General features: G+C 38.9%; 1 protein-coding gene across 7 annotated transcripts in view; it reads left to right on the top strand.

The window, feature by feature from the left end:
* ANO4 (anoctamin 4) overlaps positions 1 to 16,951 on the top strand; it is a 1,520,875-nt gene that overhangs the window by 1,146,462 nt on the left and 357,462 nt on the right. For all 7 annotated transcript variants that reach the window (XM_044087781.1, XM_044087780.1, XM_044087779.1 and 4 more), the window contains one exon: positions 1,688 to 1,852. In XM_044087781.1, the coding sequence (XP_043943716.1) occupies positions 1,688 to 1,852 (165 nt within the window). The remainder of the gene's footprint in view (positions 1 to 1,687; positions 1,853 to 16,951) is intronic.

Here is a 16,951-nt window from a genome sequence, read left to right as displayed (position 1 = left end):
TATATATATATATATATATATATATATATATATATATATATATATGCTGAAGATTTCCACTTAAATCCCAATCCCTCCAAGCTACACGCTCTAGGGACCTAAACCTTGTCACCACAATAAAGAGAACATGCCGAAGGGATAGATTTCTGTCCCAGAGACTTCCCATACTCTGGAATAAACTACCTATCTATATCAAACAAAGCTCCTCATTAGCACTCTTCAAGAAAAATCTTGATGATTGGATGGGAAATAGGAAATTCACACCGAGATCACCTCTGTGGCTCTGCTTGACAGTGGCACAGGAAAATAATTATCTTGGGTGGCAAAAGCCAGGGTACCTTTTTGGCTGGGCTTGTATAGGACCCAGGTCCGATAGCCTAGTACCTACCTATGAACCTATGAATATATATATATATATATATATATATATATATATATATATATATATATATATATATATATATATATAGTTTCACTTCAGACTCCTGAAATATCACAATCCTGAATTTCAGAAAACTTCATAATCTGGAAGCCCAAAATCCTGAAAATTCAAACTCCTGAAAACTCAAAATCCTGAATCCCAAAAGACTGAAAACACTCACGGTACATTTACTGACTATAGAGAACATAAATCATATTACATTCCACCAAATATAAGCGGGGGGGCAAGCCCCCCTACACCCCCCATGTGGGGTGTTGTGCCTCCCACACCCCCTGCTACTTAAATATATCAACTCCAGTATTATTGCACTTCACTACACTATTATGAGTTATCTTGTGGTATATAGCAAGTTAAAAGGGAATGTTACTATTTCAGGATTGGATATTTCAGGATTCTGAACTGAAACTAGATATATATATTTGTATTTTATAATTTTATTTATTTATATTTGCCAACCCAGTGAGTAGGCTAGTCCATGAATACTTTACAGCCATGATCCATACCAGCAGCTATGACAGAAATATTGCAATGCATGTGACCATTTAAAGGAAACATTTACCATGAATATTTATAAAGCAATCTTACATTAACAAATCAAAATTCAGGGTCAACAGAAGCCAATATAGTTGAATTGTAAATAAATCTTAGATTCTAGTTAATGGCTGACAACATCAAGGATGTTGGCGTTCTAGATGTAATCATTAAATGATAGAAAAAATGATTACTGTCCATAGATCATGCACAATGGAAATTTTACATTCCCATTGACAAATAGAACTCAAATTGCACAGCTCTTTAATTACAGGCCTGTGATATGAACACAGTGGAGATTGTATCACCTGGCTTTATGTTATTATTATATTCACTTGAGGATACCTGTGCTAGGGAGAAGTCAGTACTGCTGAAGATACCATCCACACCTTTGCTGCTGAACCTAGTTGTCCTTCACGTTTTAGTTAGTTTGCCATGTCTGGTTATGGCTTAATTTTGCTGTGAGGTTAGTTGCAGTGGGATAGAACTGCACTGTAACAATCACTGAGGTGACTCCAAGTTTAGTGCACTTATCCATTGTCTACACTACAGGTCCATTTATTTTCTTCGATTTAATATTGTTTAAGCTTTTCTGTGAAGGTTGCATGATCTTTAGCATGTGGAGATTTTTTTTATTTACGTACAGTATTGACAGGATGCAATGCACATTTGTAAAGCTTTTTCTTCTAAAATAGTGCTGTCCATTCTTTTCAGATTCTGGTGGTGATTGCCGCTGTTTTTGGTATTGTTGTTTACCGTGTGGTGACCGTAAGCACTTTTGCTGCCTTTGAATGGGCACTAATCAGGAATAATTCTCAGGTTGCAACTACAGGAACTGCCGTATGCATCAACTTCTGCATCATCATGCTGCTAAATGTGGTAAGTACAGTCTAAACAAAGACGTAAATGTGCAGAATACCTTATAGTGCATGAAAAAGTCTTACGCTCTACAAAGATTCAGCTCATATGTACTCTACATCACAGGTCATATGTTCAGTATTTATTCTGTAGATGTAGGACGCCAAAGTGATCCTAGTCAGTCTGCTGAAAGCAAGGGGTGGAGCAAAAGCAAAACAACAGATTTATATTTCACATTACATTTTTCTGAGGTATGTCAAAATGTAATGCCTGCTCTGCAGGAGCCCAGGTAGCACTGGGCATTATACAGACAGCTAAAGGATCACTGTGGCACCCAACTGAAATGTCGGCACTCAAAATGCTGAGTGCTGACAAGCCGGGGGGGGGGGGGCTGAACTCACACAAGAAGACGAATCTCAGAAATTGCTCTTCTCCTTTAAACTTATTATATATTAACTCTGAGATCACCATACCCTTGAGAAAAGGGAATATTCCATGAAATGGCATCGCACATATGCTATATATAACCCCATACTTTTGGCCATTCAGTTGCCATATTTTGGGACTCGCTGTAGCAGGTCCTGACCAGTTTGGTCGTACCTTGGAGAAAGAGGCAAACACTGAATGCATTAATCTCATCCGGCTAATTTGTGTTTTGGCCTGATGCTGCTGTTCTAGCACTTAAACATCATGAAACTGTTTGGATGTCATATTAAAGTTGTGATTATACTAGGATAAATATGTACTTAATCTATTTCTCTGAACTGCCTAAGTTAAGCTTACGTAAGATTTTTTTGACTAGCTCATTGTTAAAGTACAACAACATTTTTTTCATAGAAAGTTCAAAACATATGAAGAATATACAAGGGCCATGCTAACAATAATTTGGGTGAAAGAGACTGTTGTTCTGTATGTGAGTAGGTCCAGCAAAAGTTGTGAAAAAGCTCTTAATGCTTACATCTTAGTAAATAGAATCAGAGTATGGCCCACTTTCTGGCTTTCCTGGAAAGTTTTATCAGATGAGTACATTATAAGAAAAATTGTTTATCAGGTATGTTTACAAAGCAGTTTCACAGCTACACTACATCTAATTCTTTAAAAATCAAAAAACTGTATATACACTAATATACACCCTCATATTATCTGTGAACATATATGATTGTCTTTTGCTCTAAATAAATAATATCTAAACATAAGTGATTGAAACAAAATAGATCTAACACACATTTCATCTAAGCCAAGCATAACTCAAAAAAATGTAAAAACAGGAAAAAAAAATGTTTTTCACAGGAGCTCATGCACCCCCTGTTCCTCCTTATCCAGTGACTTGCAAATCATTTCCACAGTAGCACTACATTAGAAAAAGAAGAAAAAACACTGAAAGTGCACTACCAACTTGCACAATCCAACAAACTGTGGTAAAGCAAACTGTAGTATTACTTATAAAGTTATAAAAAAACTAATACCAGTGATCACAAAATTATAAGCTTTCCATCAGAGTTCTATGTGGTAGTAAACAGCGTAAGCTAGCATTAGCTGAACTGATATTAGATTACTTCACCTTTTTAGACCCTTTATGTTTAATGGAAGAAATAATTTCTTGTCCCTTCATCAGATCATCCAGTTAAATAAATTTAATTGATACGTCTCACACAATTTTTCTCCTATGAATTCATCATGGGTCTCCACGCCTTGCTGCTGCTTCACCAGTTAGTGATCACAACCAATACTTCTCATTCCAAATGCTCACTCAAAAATAATCATTACATACAAAGTAATAGAACAGCTCTAAGTTATTGTTTTTTTACAGGGGGAGGCCCCCTGCACCACCTCTCCCACCTCCCAAATTCATATACCAACTCCATGGTTGCACAACACTGCAAAAGAGAGAAAAAAAAATCCCAGAACTGTACACAGCAGTCTCAGTCAATCACTTGTTTCAACCTAGCATAAACAAGCAAGTGATTTCCGATATTTCATGTTACGAGATCAGGTGGGTAACCTTTTTTCTGCTTTTTAGATATACCAAAATAAGTTCCTTCCTCCATGATTCCATGATTTTCCATAAAGAGAAGGTCATACTGTGTGATCACTCATTTGTAATGCCTGTCTGACTCTAGTTGTGAAGGGGAATCACATTCAAATTCTTCCCCTCTACAGAAACCTTGCCTTCATCCTCTCTGTTGTTAAAATATAGCAGGTGGCGGTATCATTTCTCCTATTCCACTGTGAATCCTGGCAGTTTACAGTCTTTTTCTACCTTCAGATTTTTTCTTCCATCATTTTTCTCTCAACACAGCTCTCTGACTATGTTCTCCTGCTCCCCATTGCTGGGAATGGACTGTCATCCAGACAGTCATAATGGTTTTGTGCTTCCGCATCTCCATTATCATAGAAAGAAAAGTGATGACTGCAATACAGGTTAGCGCAATTGGACTAGTAGCTGAAACGCCTATTGGAATCGGTGAGAAGGAAAACAATGGTGAGGATTATGCAAGCTCACTGCTCTTCCTAGAGATGGGAGGGCTGTGCTCTCATAGGCACACTCTCCATTGTAGAATCCCAGCTGGAGACTAGCGATCATGTGCAGGTGATTGCTAAATGAGTGGGAACAGTTGATCACATCATGTTCAGGTATGACATCTATCACAAAGGCCTGTGGTTTGACAACCCCTTTGGATGCTAACAAGCATGTAGAGGGAGTTAGAACCACAAAGAAAACTCCATATCATCCCCCGAATGATGATGTGTCTATGATCACACTCACCCTTCACCCTCAGGGAATATATAGGTCATGAGGCTTTCATCACAGTGAATGAGTGGGTCAGTAGAGCAGCCACAAGGGTGAACTGATTAGTCAGACAGATTAGAGCAACAAAAATAAAGACTTTTCCTTTGCATTCATACCCCCCATTCCCCTACAGCTGTTCTACTGAACATGCCAGTGAAGTAGACATGGCAGTGTCAGGCCCATTTGCTACATGCATGCTTTCATACACATATCACTCCAGGTAATGTATAAGGCATTGCATAGCAAATCATGTGATACTGACCCAGTGCTTTCCTTGTGCATTCTCTTAGCTCCCTCCAGGATCTCCTAGTGCAGTGGTTAGAGTGGCCTCCTTCTTCTTAGATACAGTAATGACATCAGCCGCTTACTTCAACCTATGTCAGCCACTCCTTCAATGTCTGGCCCTGGCTCATCTGGACTTCTCTGTCTGAACCACAGTCCCAGTTCATTTTCTGTATTTAGATTTTGAATGTTTTTTTGGAACCCTTTCTTTCTTTAATTGCCTGAAGTCAACCCTCTCTCCTGGGAACTTATTATAACAGAATTTACATTTTATTCAAGTGTACTGATCAGGAATACTCATTCAGCAACCAGCCTCATCCATCATCCCATTCTCCCAGGTCACCTATTCATGCTATTCAGATTTCCTTGCTTCTCTATATATCTATTACACGTTTAAGCACCCTTCTTGACAAGCCATCTCTTTTCTTCATTTAGCCCTTGTTTTAGGAGTGTATTTCTTGCTGGTTTCTGCTTTAATTGATATTGTCCTCTATCTTGCATCTCCTCCTCCTTATAGTTCCTAAGTGTATGCTTTTTGTAATCTTTGTTGCCACGTCACTTAATAACTGTGGGGACTTTTGTTACTTTTGATATGCATGTTTGTTTCACAAAAAGATGGTTGCTTCTGGGATATTAGAACTAAAGTATCACATTAATGCTTCTATGCCACTGCCATGCTTCCTACATACCTGTCTGCTAGAGTTTTCTTAGGTATTGTCAACTCTTGTTAAAGTTAGCTCTCCTAAATCCAGAATTCTTCCTTTTTATTGGCTAATGTGCCTGTTGTTAATGTTACTTATTTGATATATTACTAATGCTACTTATTTCTTCTGTTACAGTCTTCTTATTGTATGTACTATTGTAATTAGTGGCTTGTTGTAGTAGGTTACAGGGTTGCTGCCCCTCCAAATGAACACTTCCTTAAACCATTAAAGAATGAATGAATTGAATGTGTTTATCTATTTATTTACTTTTTTATTTTGTTATTTTTATTTTATTTACTTTTTTGTTGTTGTTTTTACTTCAAAATACCCAACGTTCCTGTTTTGAGACACAGAACATTATGCATGCACAACAGTTGATGACTGTGTCTCAATTACTTTCTAAAAAAAGTCAGCTTACTCAGATCAAGCTGGCTGCTTTTAGAATAAACCAGCACTTACACACAAGTCTCAGCTGAGAATAAGGTGATTACAGGTAGGCTTTCTGGTTCTAAGGTGCAGAAATGGCATGTTTGGGCTGTTGGATAAAGCAACAAGTAGCCATTTCCTATTGGTTCAGGCTGTAACAGAAAAATAGTGTCCGAGGCAGCCTGAGATTCAAGTGAGAGAAAGCTGTTCCAGTATATGAACTAACTCAGATGGTACAAGGCTTCCTTCTTCATTAAACATATATATATATATATATATATATACACACACACACACACACACACACACACACACACACACACACACACACATAAGTTTATCATCATATTGTCGACCTGCCCATCTGCGATGGCAGATATGTGAAAGGATGTTTTCAGTGGTTCGTATTAGCAAACCAAAAGATGCCGAACACACAAAAGAGTGCATGCCAGTGTGCATTCGCACTTTTGTGAGTTCAGTATTCTTCACTGTAGTGTGTCCTCGGAGTTAGTATATATAATTAGGGGGGGTGTGGGGGGCACAGCTCCCCATGTGGGGGGTACAGGGGGGCTTGCACCCCTGCTAAACATGTTGTGAATGGCACCGGATGTTGAGGCAAGTTCAAAAAAATTTTAACAGTTCGAATTCAAACTAACATTTTTTTTAATTCGTTCGAATTCAAACTAACATTTTTTTTAATTCGTTGTTATTGTCATTCGCTATGTTAATTTTGACAAATGTTTTTCAAGTAAGTGATTACACGCAGAAAACATTGTCGAAATTATGATGGTAAACCATATAAATATATATATACATATATATATATATATATATATATATATATGTGTGTGTGTATATAATGCAATGTGCTATTTGACAACCTTTTTAAATTCTTGCTGCAGGATGGTTGGCATTTTAATAATGTGAATTAAAACAAAACTTTCAACTGTAGCTATTTTTTTAAGTAACTGCTATTTTCAGGTTGACATGATTTATTTATTTATTTGTTTATCGGGATAGTCAGACCGAGGACTGCATTTTTTCAGTGGAGGCCTGGGGAGAAAAGCTCCATTGTACAGACATTAGGGACATTGTTTTTGTTGTTTCATCATTTACAGTCAGTTTCATTCATGAGAAGGAGTTCCATTATTCAGACATCCTTGACACCAGTTACATAATTTACAAACAGTTTCAATTAAAAAAATGGTTAAATGGGTTGTAAATAAATAAATAAATATTTGTAAGATAAAGAGAGTAGCTCAAAGAAAAAAGGAGGGTAGGAGGCACAATATAGGAGATGAGGTGAGAGAGGAGGGTATAGTTGTGCTAATAGTACATTAAGTTTTGTCCAACAGAGAGTTGCGGCATGAATTCATATAGCTATATCAGTACCGTTTAACCAGGGGTAGTGCAAGTGTAGAGCCATTTTTCTATCGGGTGTTGGTTCAGCTGGTATTTAAAGTGTTTCAGGATATGACTGCTCTTAAGTGGACTACAATTATATTCCAGCTATTAACAGTAGAGTGTAAATACAGAGAGTGTCCTGTATTGTTGTTAGGGTTAGCTATCGAGAATAAAAACTTGTCTGTGGAGCTTAGCGGTCTCTTAGTAGCTTCAGGTTGAATGATGGAATGAAGAGATGGAAGTTTCACAGGGCTGTGCAGTAGTTTGAAAGCTGTAATTAACTTTAAGTACAACAGAAAATTATTTGTACTTAAACAGAATTATTTGGGTAAGCCGTGGTGGTATAGCAGTAGCGTTGTCGCCTCACAGTAAGAGGCTCTCCCGTTCGATTCTCGGCTGGAGTGCCTTCTGTGTGGAGTCTGCATGCCCTCACTGCAGTCAAGTGGTGTTCAAAAGACATGCGTGAATGGGCCTGCCTGCGGTGAAGGTTGGGTGTCGGGCTGGCACCTTGGCACCATAAAAATCAACTGCCAATCATTAGCGGACTGGCGTTCTGCTGTGGCGACCCCTAACCGGGCAAAGCCGAAAATGAACAACAACAACAGAGAATTATTTAGTTTGAGAAAGTGTAGCTGTTTTATAGACAAGCAGTGATGTTACATTATTGTTGGTTGGTTGCAAATTTGGCTACTTTATTGTAGCATTGTTCTAGTTTGGCTGATAAAGAGTATTTGAGATTTATTAGGCTAGGATAGGACAGACATACAACAGGGTGGGGAGTAAAAAAGAAGTAGCTATGTTTTGTCTAGCATGGTCAGTAAGGCAGGGTTTACTTTATAGAAGCAGCCTAGCTTTTAGTGTGTTTTCAATGGCTTGCTGAAGCTGGAGATCAAATTTCAGGTGGTTGACTATCATAACATGTAGTAGTTTGGTGTAGGATTCTAGTTCTGTACTGGTCTTGTTGGGTCACAATACAGTAAAGGCAGCTTTTTTGGGAGGAGAGATGGTGGTGAACATTAGAAGCTATGTTTTTTTATGTTTTTTTGGAGGGGTGGGGATTTTATGATTTTCTGAATAACTGTACCCATTTTGGAGGCACATTCCTATTTCAGTCCTGATGCACTTGATCCTTTCATACCACATATACACATTCATAGCTATGACCAAGTTAGAGTGTCCAGTCCACCTAGAGCATGGCTTTGGAATGGATTAGGAAACTGGAACACCCAAATCCCACATGAACTTAGGGAAGGCATGCAGACTCAGCGCAGGGGTACCTTTTGTTTGGAGTCTACATGTGCTTCCTGTGTCCTCATGGTTTTTTTTCAGATGCTCTGGTTTCCCCCACATTACAAAAGACATGCAGTAGGTGGATTGGACCCTCTAAATTGGTCTTAGGTATGAGTGTGCAAGTGTATATGTAGTATGAAAGCATAACTGCAGCAAGGCAAGCCACCCAGTGATGTGACCATTCATTCTAGGTGGCTGTTACTGTTGAAATGACACTCCAAACCCATGTTCAAAATGGGAAAAAGGAGTTGTGGATGCATGGATGGATGGATGAATGGCTAGACAGAGTCCTATTTTCAGGTGTGATTTATCACTTCATATGATTTTTTAATTGGCCCCATCACACATGATTTTGAAGCTGTTTAGTAAATAGAAAATCTGAATATGTGATCAACATAGTGACAACACAAATAATTTAAAGAAAGAGGGACCTACATGTTATATCTCCCTTTTTTCAGAAGCAAACATAAATGACTCTATGAGGTAGATTTTTGTAATATCATTCACTAAAGTCCAAAGGTTTTACACTATGTTGCTGTGTCTTTCGACTTTTCCCGGTTAGGGGTCGCCACAGCGGAACTCCGGTCAGCTAATGATTGGCAGTAGATTTTTACGTGCTGGCTTGCTGGGTCTAACACACAACCTTCAATGAAGGAACGCCCATTCACGCATGTCGCCACACAGAAGACGCTCTAACTGAGAATCGAATGGGCAACGACTAACTGTGAGGCGACAACGCTACCGCAGTACCACCAACTCAGTACCATAGATTTTACACTATGCCTTTCATAGTATGTTTATATTTTCCATCATTTTCACTCTTAGTGTTTTTGAAACCGTGTTTCTGAGTAATATCCCACAATCCTACTGGAGAGTTATTTGTTATTTGACATTAATATTTTACACTAATTAGATGCCCAGATTTATGGCTGGCTGTACTTGCTTTTCAAGAGCCTTTGTATCTTTTGATGTCTTCAGGCTGAAAGTTATGAAGTGACTTAAGTCTAAAGAGAGACAGACGGATAGCTATAGAGGTTTATATCTATATTTATATGTAAGATATATATATATATATATATATATATATATATATATATATATATATATATATATATATATGGGATGGATGTGTGTATGCAGAGGGTTTATATTGTTTTGCACTGCATGCATTTAACAGCAATAAGATTCAATGTATTAATGCAGCTGCTTTAGACCTTTCAACTGTCTGTATTTTGGAGAACATTCTTATTTTCAGGATGTCCCTGTTTTGGGGATATGTTCCTATTTTCTGGCTTAATTTACCCCTTCAACAATTCACTGAATCCCCTGAATCACATTATATGACCAACATATTATTGACAACAATAAGCTAAAGAAAGAGGGCACATATGTGACTTACCTCTTTTTCTTAAGCAAAAGTAAACGGCAATGTATGGTAGAATTTTGCAATATAATTAATTAAACTCTAGAGATATTGTGCTTATATTTTTCTGTCAATCTTGTCATTCTATGTTTTTAAATATGTTTTGGGTAGTATCCCACAGTCCTACTTGAGGTGAAAAGAGGTTTGTGCTATTTGGTATTCAAAATTTTTGTGCTCATTAGATGTACAGATTTTTAGCTGGATGTTCCTACTTTTCAAGAGCCTTTGTTCTTATTTTCAAAGCCTGTAGGTTGAGAGTTATGGACTATGTCTTTCAACGTTGTTTTAATTTATGGGCAAATCTGTGTATGTGTGTGAGGTTTGCAAAGAACTGTGTACATTTAACAGCAATATGCTGAAATACATTACTCTAGCCTTTATGTATTTGCTCATTCATTTGATCAGAATCAGACATCAGAAGTGTACACTGTCACTAATGTGGCTGTGATTGGTAGGCAAGGAGTGGATGAAACTGCCTGATCTCTGTTGTCATTTGTTCAAAGTTAAACAGTCTTTGATTTGGCTTGACAGAGCTAATGCATGTCTGAGAAAAATATGCAGAACTATATTACCATAGCCATTTTTTATTCTATCACAAACAGACATGTGAAGCATATACAGTCAATAAAATGATTATATTTAGTAGTTACTGAGGCAGTGTGTGAATGAAATTAACTGATCCCAGCTGTTATTTGATCATAAAAAAAAAACAGGTTCACCGGTGCTACCCTGAAACCGTGAACCAAAAAATTCCACACTTGTCACATCATGGAACAGTTTAATAATAACTTAATGAAATATAATGAATAAATAGGTGAGTGCTTTCATCCCACTAACTGAGAAATGATTCCTTCAGAACTCAGTTTCTTGTTTGATCGCAGCAAAATAGTCATTGACCTGCTAAATTACAGCCGACCCTATTCCGTTTAACCTCACCTAGTCAGTTAGTTCCTCCAGCCCCCCCCCCCCCAACTTTGAAGTCACCACTATCTACTACTAAGAAACAAGTTTCATAGGGGATCCTGTAATCTAAATATTTATATAGAACTCAACCAAAATTTTACAGAGAGAAAAAAGGGGAACTGTGCCTCTTGCTGACTAGGACCAGCATTTTGTGAATGGGAAGACACTCATTCCAGAGAAGGCCTTCCCTACTTCAGGAAAGTCTAAGCAGATCTGGAAGTGCTGCATATTTAAATATTGACTTATGTTTTTGTTTATCTAATGAAACATGATTTCAGATCTGTGGTAAAAGACTGTATGCTCAATTAGGTATTTATTATTTCATCTATATGGTCAGTGGCTTGGGGGAGTCCTTTTGACAGTGAGAAAACTAATTATAACCAATGTTACTTTCTTTTTGATATACTTTATAGAAGAGTATATTTTCAGTAAGGGGGCCAAGATAATTTTTATTATACAGGGAATCTCGATGTTGTTTTATGTATCGACAAAAGCTTACCATGGTGTGAAAATCATTATTGTTGGTCATTTGTTCATTAACCATCACTAGATAGCTGATTACTTGTTCAGGCAGCTGAAGATGATTTTGGAGGGAATTCATCTGGTGACAGTCACATTAGTCTGAGGCATTTTTGGTTTCATCTGGTGACAGTCACATGAGTCTGAGGCATTTTTGATATGCAGTTAATGAAGTGTGTGCAGATATCTTCAAATGTCTGCCCATCATTTGTCCCCATCTGGCATAACATTTCTGTTAATAGTGACAGCAATAACTGATTTATACATTTCTGCAAGTTCATTTTGGAGTTAGTCTTGTTGGCTTATATGATAAAGTAACATTTTGCTGCCTTTGTGCTAAACTTACCTTTACTTATTTCAATGGGTCACCTGCTTTAGATTCATGCAATCCCACTGGTGAAGAGTTGTTAAGGTGTATCATCAAAAGTGGCTGTGCTAGTATAAAAAACTATTTCATTTTTTGTAACAATTTGAATTTTATGGAGTTACAGTGATTTGTCTTCCAGTTCACCTATCAGATGGGGTGCATTATGTGGGAAGTCTGCATATCCTCCCTATGTTCACATTTGTTTACAGTGGGTGTTCCAGTTTTTACCCATATTCTGAAGAAATACCATGGGTGAATCAATAATTGTCGCAGTTGCCTGAGGTGTACATGCCATATATGAATCTGCATCCTGTGAAGGGTTGGCACTTGGTTCAGGATAAGCACTTGGCATTGTTCCCACAGAGTGCTGGCACAGGCTTCTGCTCTCCGTGGCCCCATCCTGTAGATAAATAGGTTAATAAAGAGCAAATAAACAAAAGAAGTTTCTAAATGGAGTGAATATTCATGAAATGCCATTGTCTTGAAAAACTGATGTCAAAGACTGGCTTATAATCACATATGCAATCAGGTGCAATTCCCAAGGAAACTTCATTCTGAGGTCTATTTATTAGCAGCCAGTCAGCGGTTCCTGATCCTACCGAATGCTTACCTGTTCAGGAAGGTAGTGACACTAACTCTGATAGTCCATATACCTTGAGCGATACTCTTGACTAGATGACTCGTGGTTGCCAGTATGTACTGACATCCTCTCTGATAATTAACAGGCCCCTGAGACATTTGTAGTTAACCAGTCAAACATAAGTTCCTTTTTTTTTATTGCATGTTCAGGGTATAGGTACAAATAGATGGTGATGCAGTATGATAAAACTGTATCTTGTTCCATAATGGCAATACCTACTGCTCTTTCATGTGTGTGTGTCATTAAAACTGTATATGGAATAAATGCTAAACAGGAATTCATTTTAATTTGTACGCAGAGTTAGGCACTCTTCTGATAGGTATAAGGTTAGCTTTAATTTGTCATGCTGAGGTTGTAGTTCGTATATTTTTTCATATATTCTAGGGAAGATGTGTATTATCTCAGTGCCTTTTCCTGTGTTCCAGCATCAGTCATTATCATTGTATGGTGTAATATTTGCTAGTCTCTCATGTACTGGCCTATTTATTGCTTGTACAATTCAGTATTTTTATTTTTTCTGCTTATCTTGTGCCAGTATATGTGGTGAAGCTCCTTAAACTAGTCAATCAGTTATCACAATGCCAAGGAGGCAACAAGGGCATAAGACTAGCTGGTCTTAAGTCCTTCTTGCCTCTTTGGCCTTGTTGCCCCTTTGGCATTATGATAAGACCGACAAGCTACTGCTGCTGAAGATCACATGCTTGAGGGCTACAAAATATATGGCAGGCATTTGTGAAGGCAAAGTAACTGGTATGGTATCTCTACCTACCTCTAAACAAGTACCCTCCTGTAGTGTGACACTGGGAGTAATTCTTATATAGAAACTGCACAAAACATGCTCTTGGGTACTGGTTAAGGGAGAAAATTTATGCTCAACTAATATTAGGAGCATCCTGTCATGAATGACTTCAACAAGAAACACTGGACTTTGAAACTTACTGGTACATAGTTAAGGAGATTTCTTTTTTTTTTCTTTTGGAGAGGGGAAGTGCTGCCCCATCCTGCACTCGCTGTTACTTGCATGTAACAAGCCCAAGATTAATGTCCCTTGGAGTAGGGGGAATAACCTCTGACCTGGTATATATGCTGTTGTTCCTACTTGCAGTTCCAAGGATTGCAGTTAGGATGCCAAGAATTTCCATAGGTAAACAATATGAGGACCCAGCGCAGCTCACCATGAAGCTTATTAATTAGCTGTAAATTAGGATAATAGTTTTAAAGTTCCTATTTAAACAGTAACCTGTGTTCCCAAAAGCTCTTCTCTGCCTCTATGAACTGGCTGTGGGAGGAATAAAAGATGAAGTTGTTGCACTCAGGGCAAGTGAAAAGGGGCAAAAGAATGAGTGTAGAAACAGAGGTTTAACAAGGAGCATGTGAAATGGAATTTTGTTAAACAAGGCCTGTATTCCTTAACAGTGGAAGAATTAGCAGAGCTGAAACAAGAAAGTTCCATTCTTCAAATCAGTAGGCAAGTGTAAATATTCTGGTCAGTTACAGCATCTGATTGATACGGAACACATCTTCTGGGGTTCAGAAAGGTGTACCATAATGCAGAAGCCTTAACTCTGAAGATTTTTGCATTGTGGTAAGCCTTTCTAATTCAGAGACCACTTTCCCACCACTATTGCCACCTAGCAGTCCTTGTAACATTGAGAACAGTCTGATTGGGAAAGCCGCATGCTAATGGGGCTGTCATGGGCAGTGGCTAATGATAATTGTCCCGGTCCCCTTCAATAACACACACATCACACCAAATGATATTTGACGACCTTTATTAAATTTCCATAACATAGTTTTGATCACCAACTTTATTAATTACAGCTATTCATGATACAATTGATTCTAAATACAGCATAACATCCTTGTAATATTAATCAGGGCAGAGTACCTACTCACCTTGCCCAAGTAAGCAGCGTCCATACCTCTACTCACTTACTTTACTTATGAAGCAGCATCCCAACTCACTTCAATGTTAATCAGGCAGCGTACCTACTCACCCTGCCCAACAAGCAGGGTCCATACCTCTGCTCGCTTACTTTACTTATGAAACAGCATCCCAACTCACTTCATACACCATCCATTGAATTACCTTCCACCAAATAAGCACCATCCTTACCTCAGCTTGCTTATCTATTCAGCAAGCTTCCTCCAACTACTCATTTCCTTTCCCCAGATCCTTGAAATGAACATCCAGACATCAGAGGGGGAACAGAAGAGGGCAAGCCTATCCCTCTTCTCCACCTACCCCACTGATAAATAACCCTACTCACCACCAACAAAAAGAGGGAGGATGGGTGGGTAGCAAGTTCACGCCAAAAATGTGATTGCTTAACCCAACTACACTAGACTAAACCTGTTAAGCCCCTCCCCATCATTATCTCATTTCCTCCCAACTATCCCTGCCTCCACTTAACCCTTTCACCTCCCCAACCCACTTAACTCCTCTTAATATTAACCTAATCCCCCTATGAAGATGTCACGGGACAACTTAGTTTGTTGCCAAACTTCATTTGTCCCGGTCCCCTTCAATATCACACATCACACCAAATGACATTTGACGACCTTTATTAAATTTCCATAACATAGCTTTGATCATCAACTTTATTAATTACAACTATTCATGGTATAATTGATTCTAAATACAGCATAACATCCTTGTAATGTTAATCAGACCAGCGTACCTACTCACCCTGCCCCAGTAAGCAGCGTCCATACCTCTACTCACTTACTTTACTTATGAAGCAGCGTCCCAACTCACTTCAGTGTTAATCAGGGCAGTGTACCTACTCACCCTGCCCAACAAGCAGGGTCCATACCTTTGCTATCTTACTTTACTTATGAAGCAGCATCCCAATTCACTTCATACTCCATCCATTGAATTACCTTCCACCAAATAAGCACCATCCTTACCTCAGTTTGTTTATCTATTCAGCAAGCTTCCTCCAACTACTCATTTCCTTTCCCCAGATCCTTGAAATGAACATCCAGACATCAGAGGGGGAACAGAAGAGGGCAAGACTATCCCTCTTCTCCACCAACCAGCCTGACCAGGCTGTTCCCCTTCCCTTCTACCCAAAATTGTTCAATTCACTTCCCATAAAGGGAAGGGTCAAGCCAAACAACCTTTGGTGTACCCATCATCTGTAAAGCACCTTATCCTGTCATAAACTCTTTTGCCATGCCATCACTGAAATACACCCTAATGCACGAAATAAAGTAGGATTACCATGACCCCGTTGTAACACCGGAACACATACCCTTTTAGCCCACCGCCTTCAAGGCTGAAATCATGGCTCAAACTGAATGTATTGATAGCCTATAACCACAACAAAACCACAAACTATAACCCCTTGAACTCAAGACGGCACCCAGTCAAACTAGTAGCAAGTCTCACACCCAAAACCCTGTTAACCGTAGCATATCACCTTAGCCCCCCACAACCCAGTTCTATATGTGCAACAACTCCATTACTGTAGGGAACAGTCTAACTCAAACTTTAATGTCTTACCTTAGCTGGCAAAACACCAGCAAACCTTGACCTAGTTCCTGAAAATCCGCCTATGCTCAGCAATGAAATACCTTACATACCCAGCCATAAACACCACCAATTCACTCATTACTGAACCATTCTTAACCCCTGTTTGGCCGTGACCTTTCCCCTGTAGAGCTTTTCCCTTGTATTACCTATACCAGTAGCAGGCAATTAAGAACTGTCCTACCGCCACCATATCTTGCAACCAAGTTTCCTTTAAACCTTCTGACTCCCCTGTAACAACGCACCCAGTTTTAAAACTACCCCACCAACCGCCTACCTACCATGCATCTTAAAACTCTACTCACAAAATTGACAAGAGCCATAGGGCTTTAGCCTAATACATCGTGTGCTCCTATGAATGTCTTGACTCTACTCATCCCCACACGCCCCACAAACTGTCACCAACTGTTTCCCCTTTGCCCCACCCTACCTACCTCTTCCTTACTTGTCCCTATACCAGTGTAAAAAAAGAGCTCTAATATACCTTTAGGTGATTACTCGGACCCACCTTGTGCCCCATTCTGGTGTCAAAACATCTGTCCTATCAAAATCATACCTTTTAGGATTCCCTTTCCAAGCCACTGCATGATGCCTTCTGTCCTTCAGCAATTTCAGTCAGTAACTGTTACCACCTTGTGCTCCCCATGTGTAACCTCTTCGCTAGCCACTGCTTCCATCATCTGCAAATTTCTTGTGTATCACCACCACTGGTACTCAGCACACCACCATCCAATGATCCCACCGCTGACACCAAAGCATGATCATCTGCGAACTCA

Source organism: Protopterus annectens, chromosome 11.part0, assembly GCF_019279795.1.
Source record: "Protopterus annectens isolate FY-2018-M chromosome 11.part0, PAN1.0, whole genome shotgun sequence".
Classification (NCBI taxonomy): domain Eukaryota; kingdom Metazoa; phylum Chordata; order Ceratodontiformes; family Protopteridae; genus Protopterus; species Protopterus annectens.
This window is presented reverse-complemented; position numbering and strand designations above follow the sequence as displayed.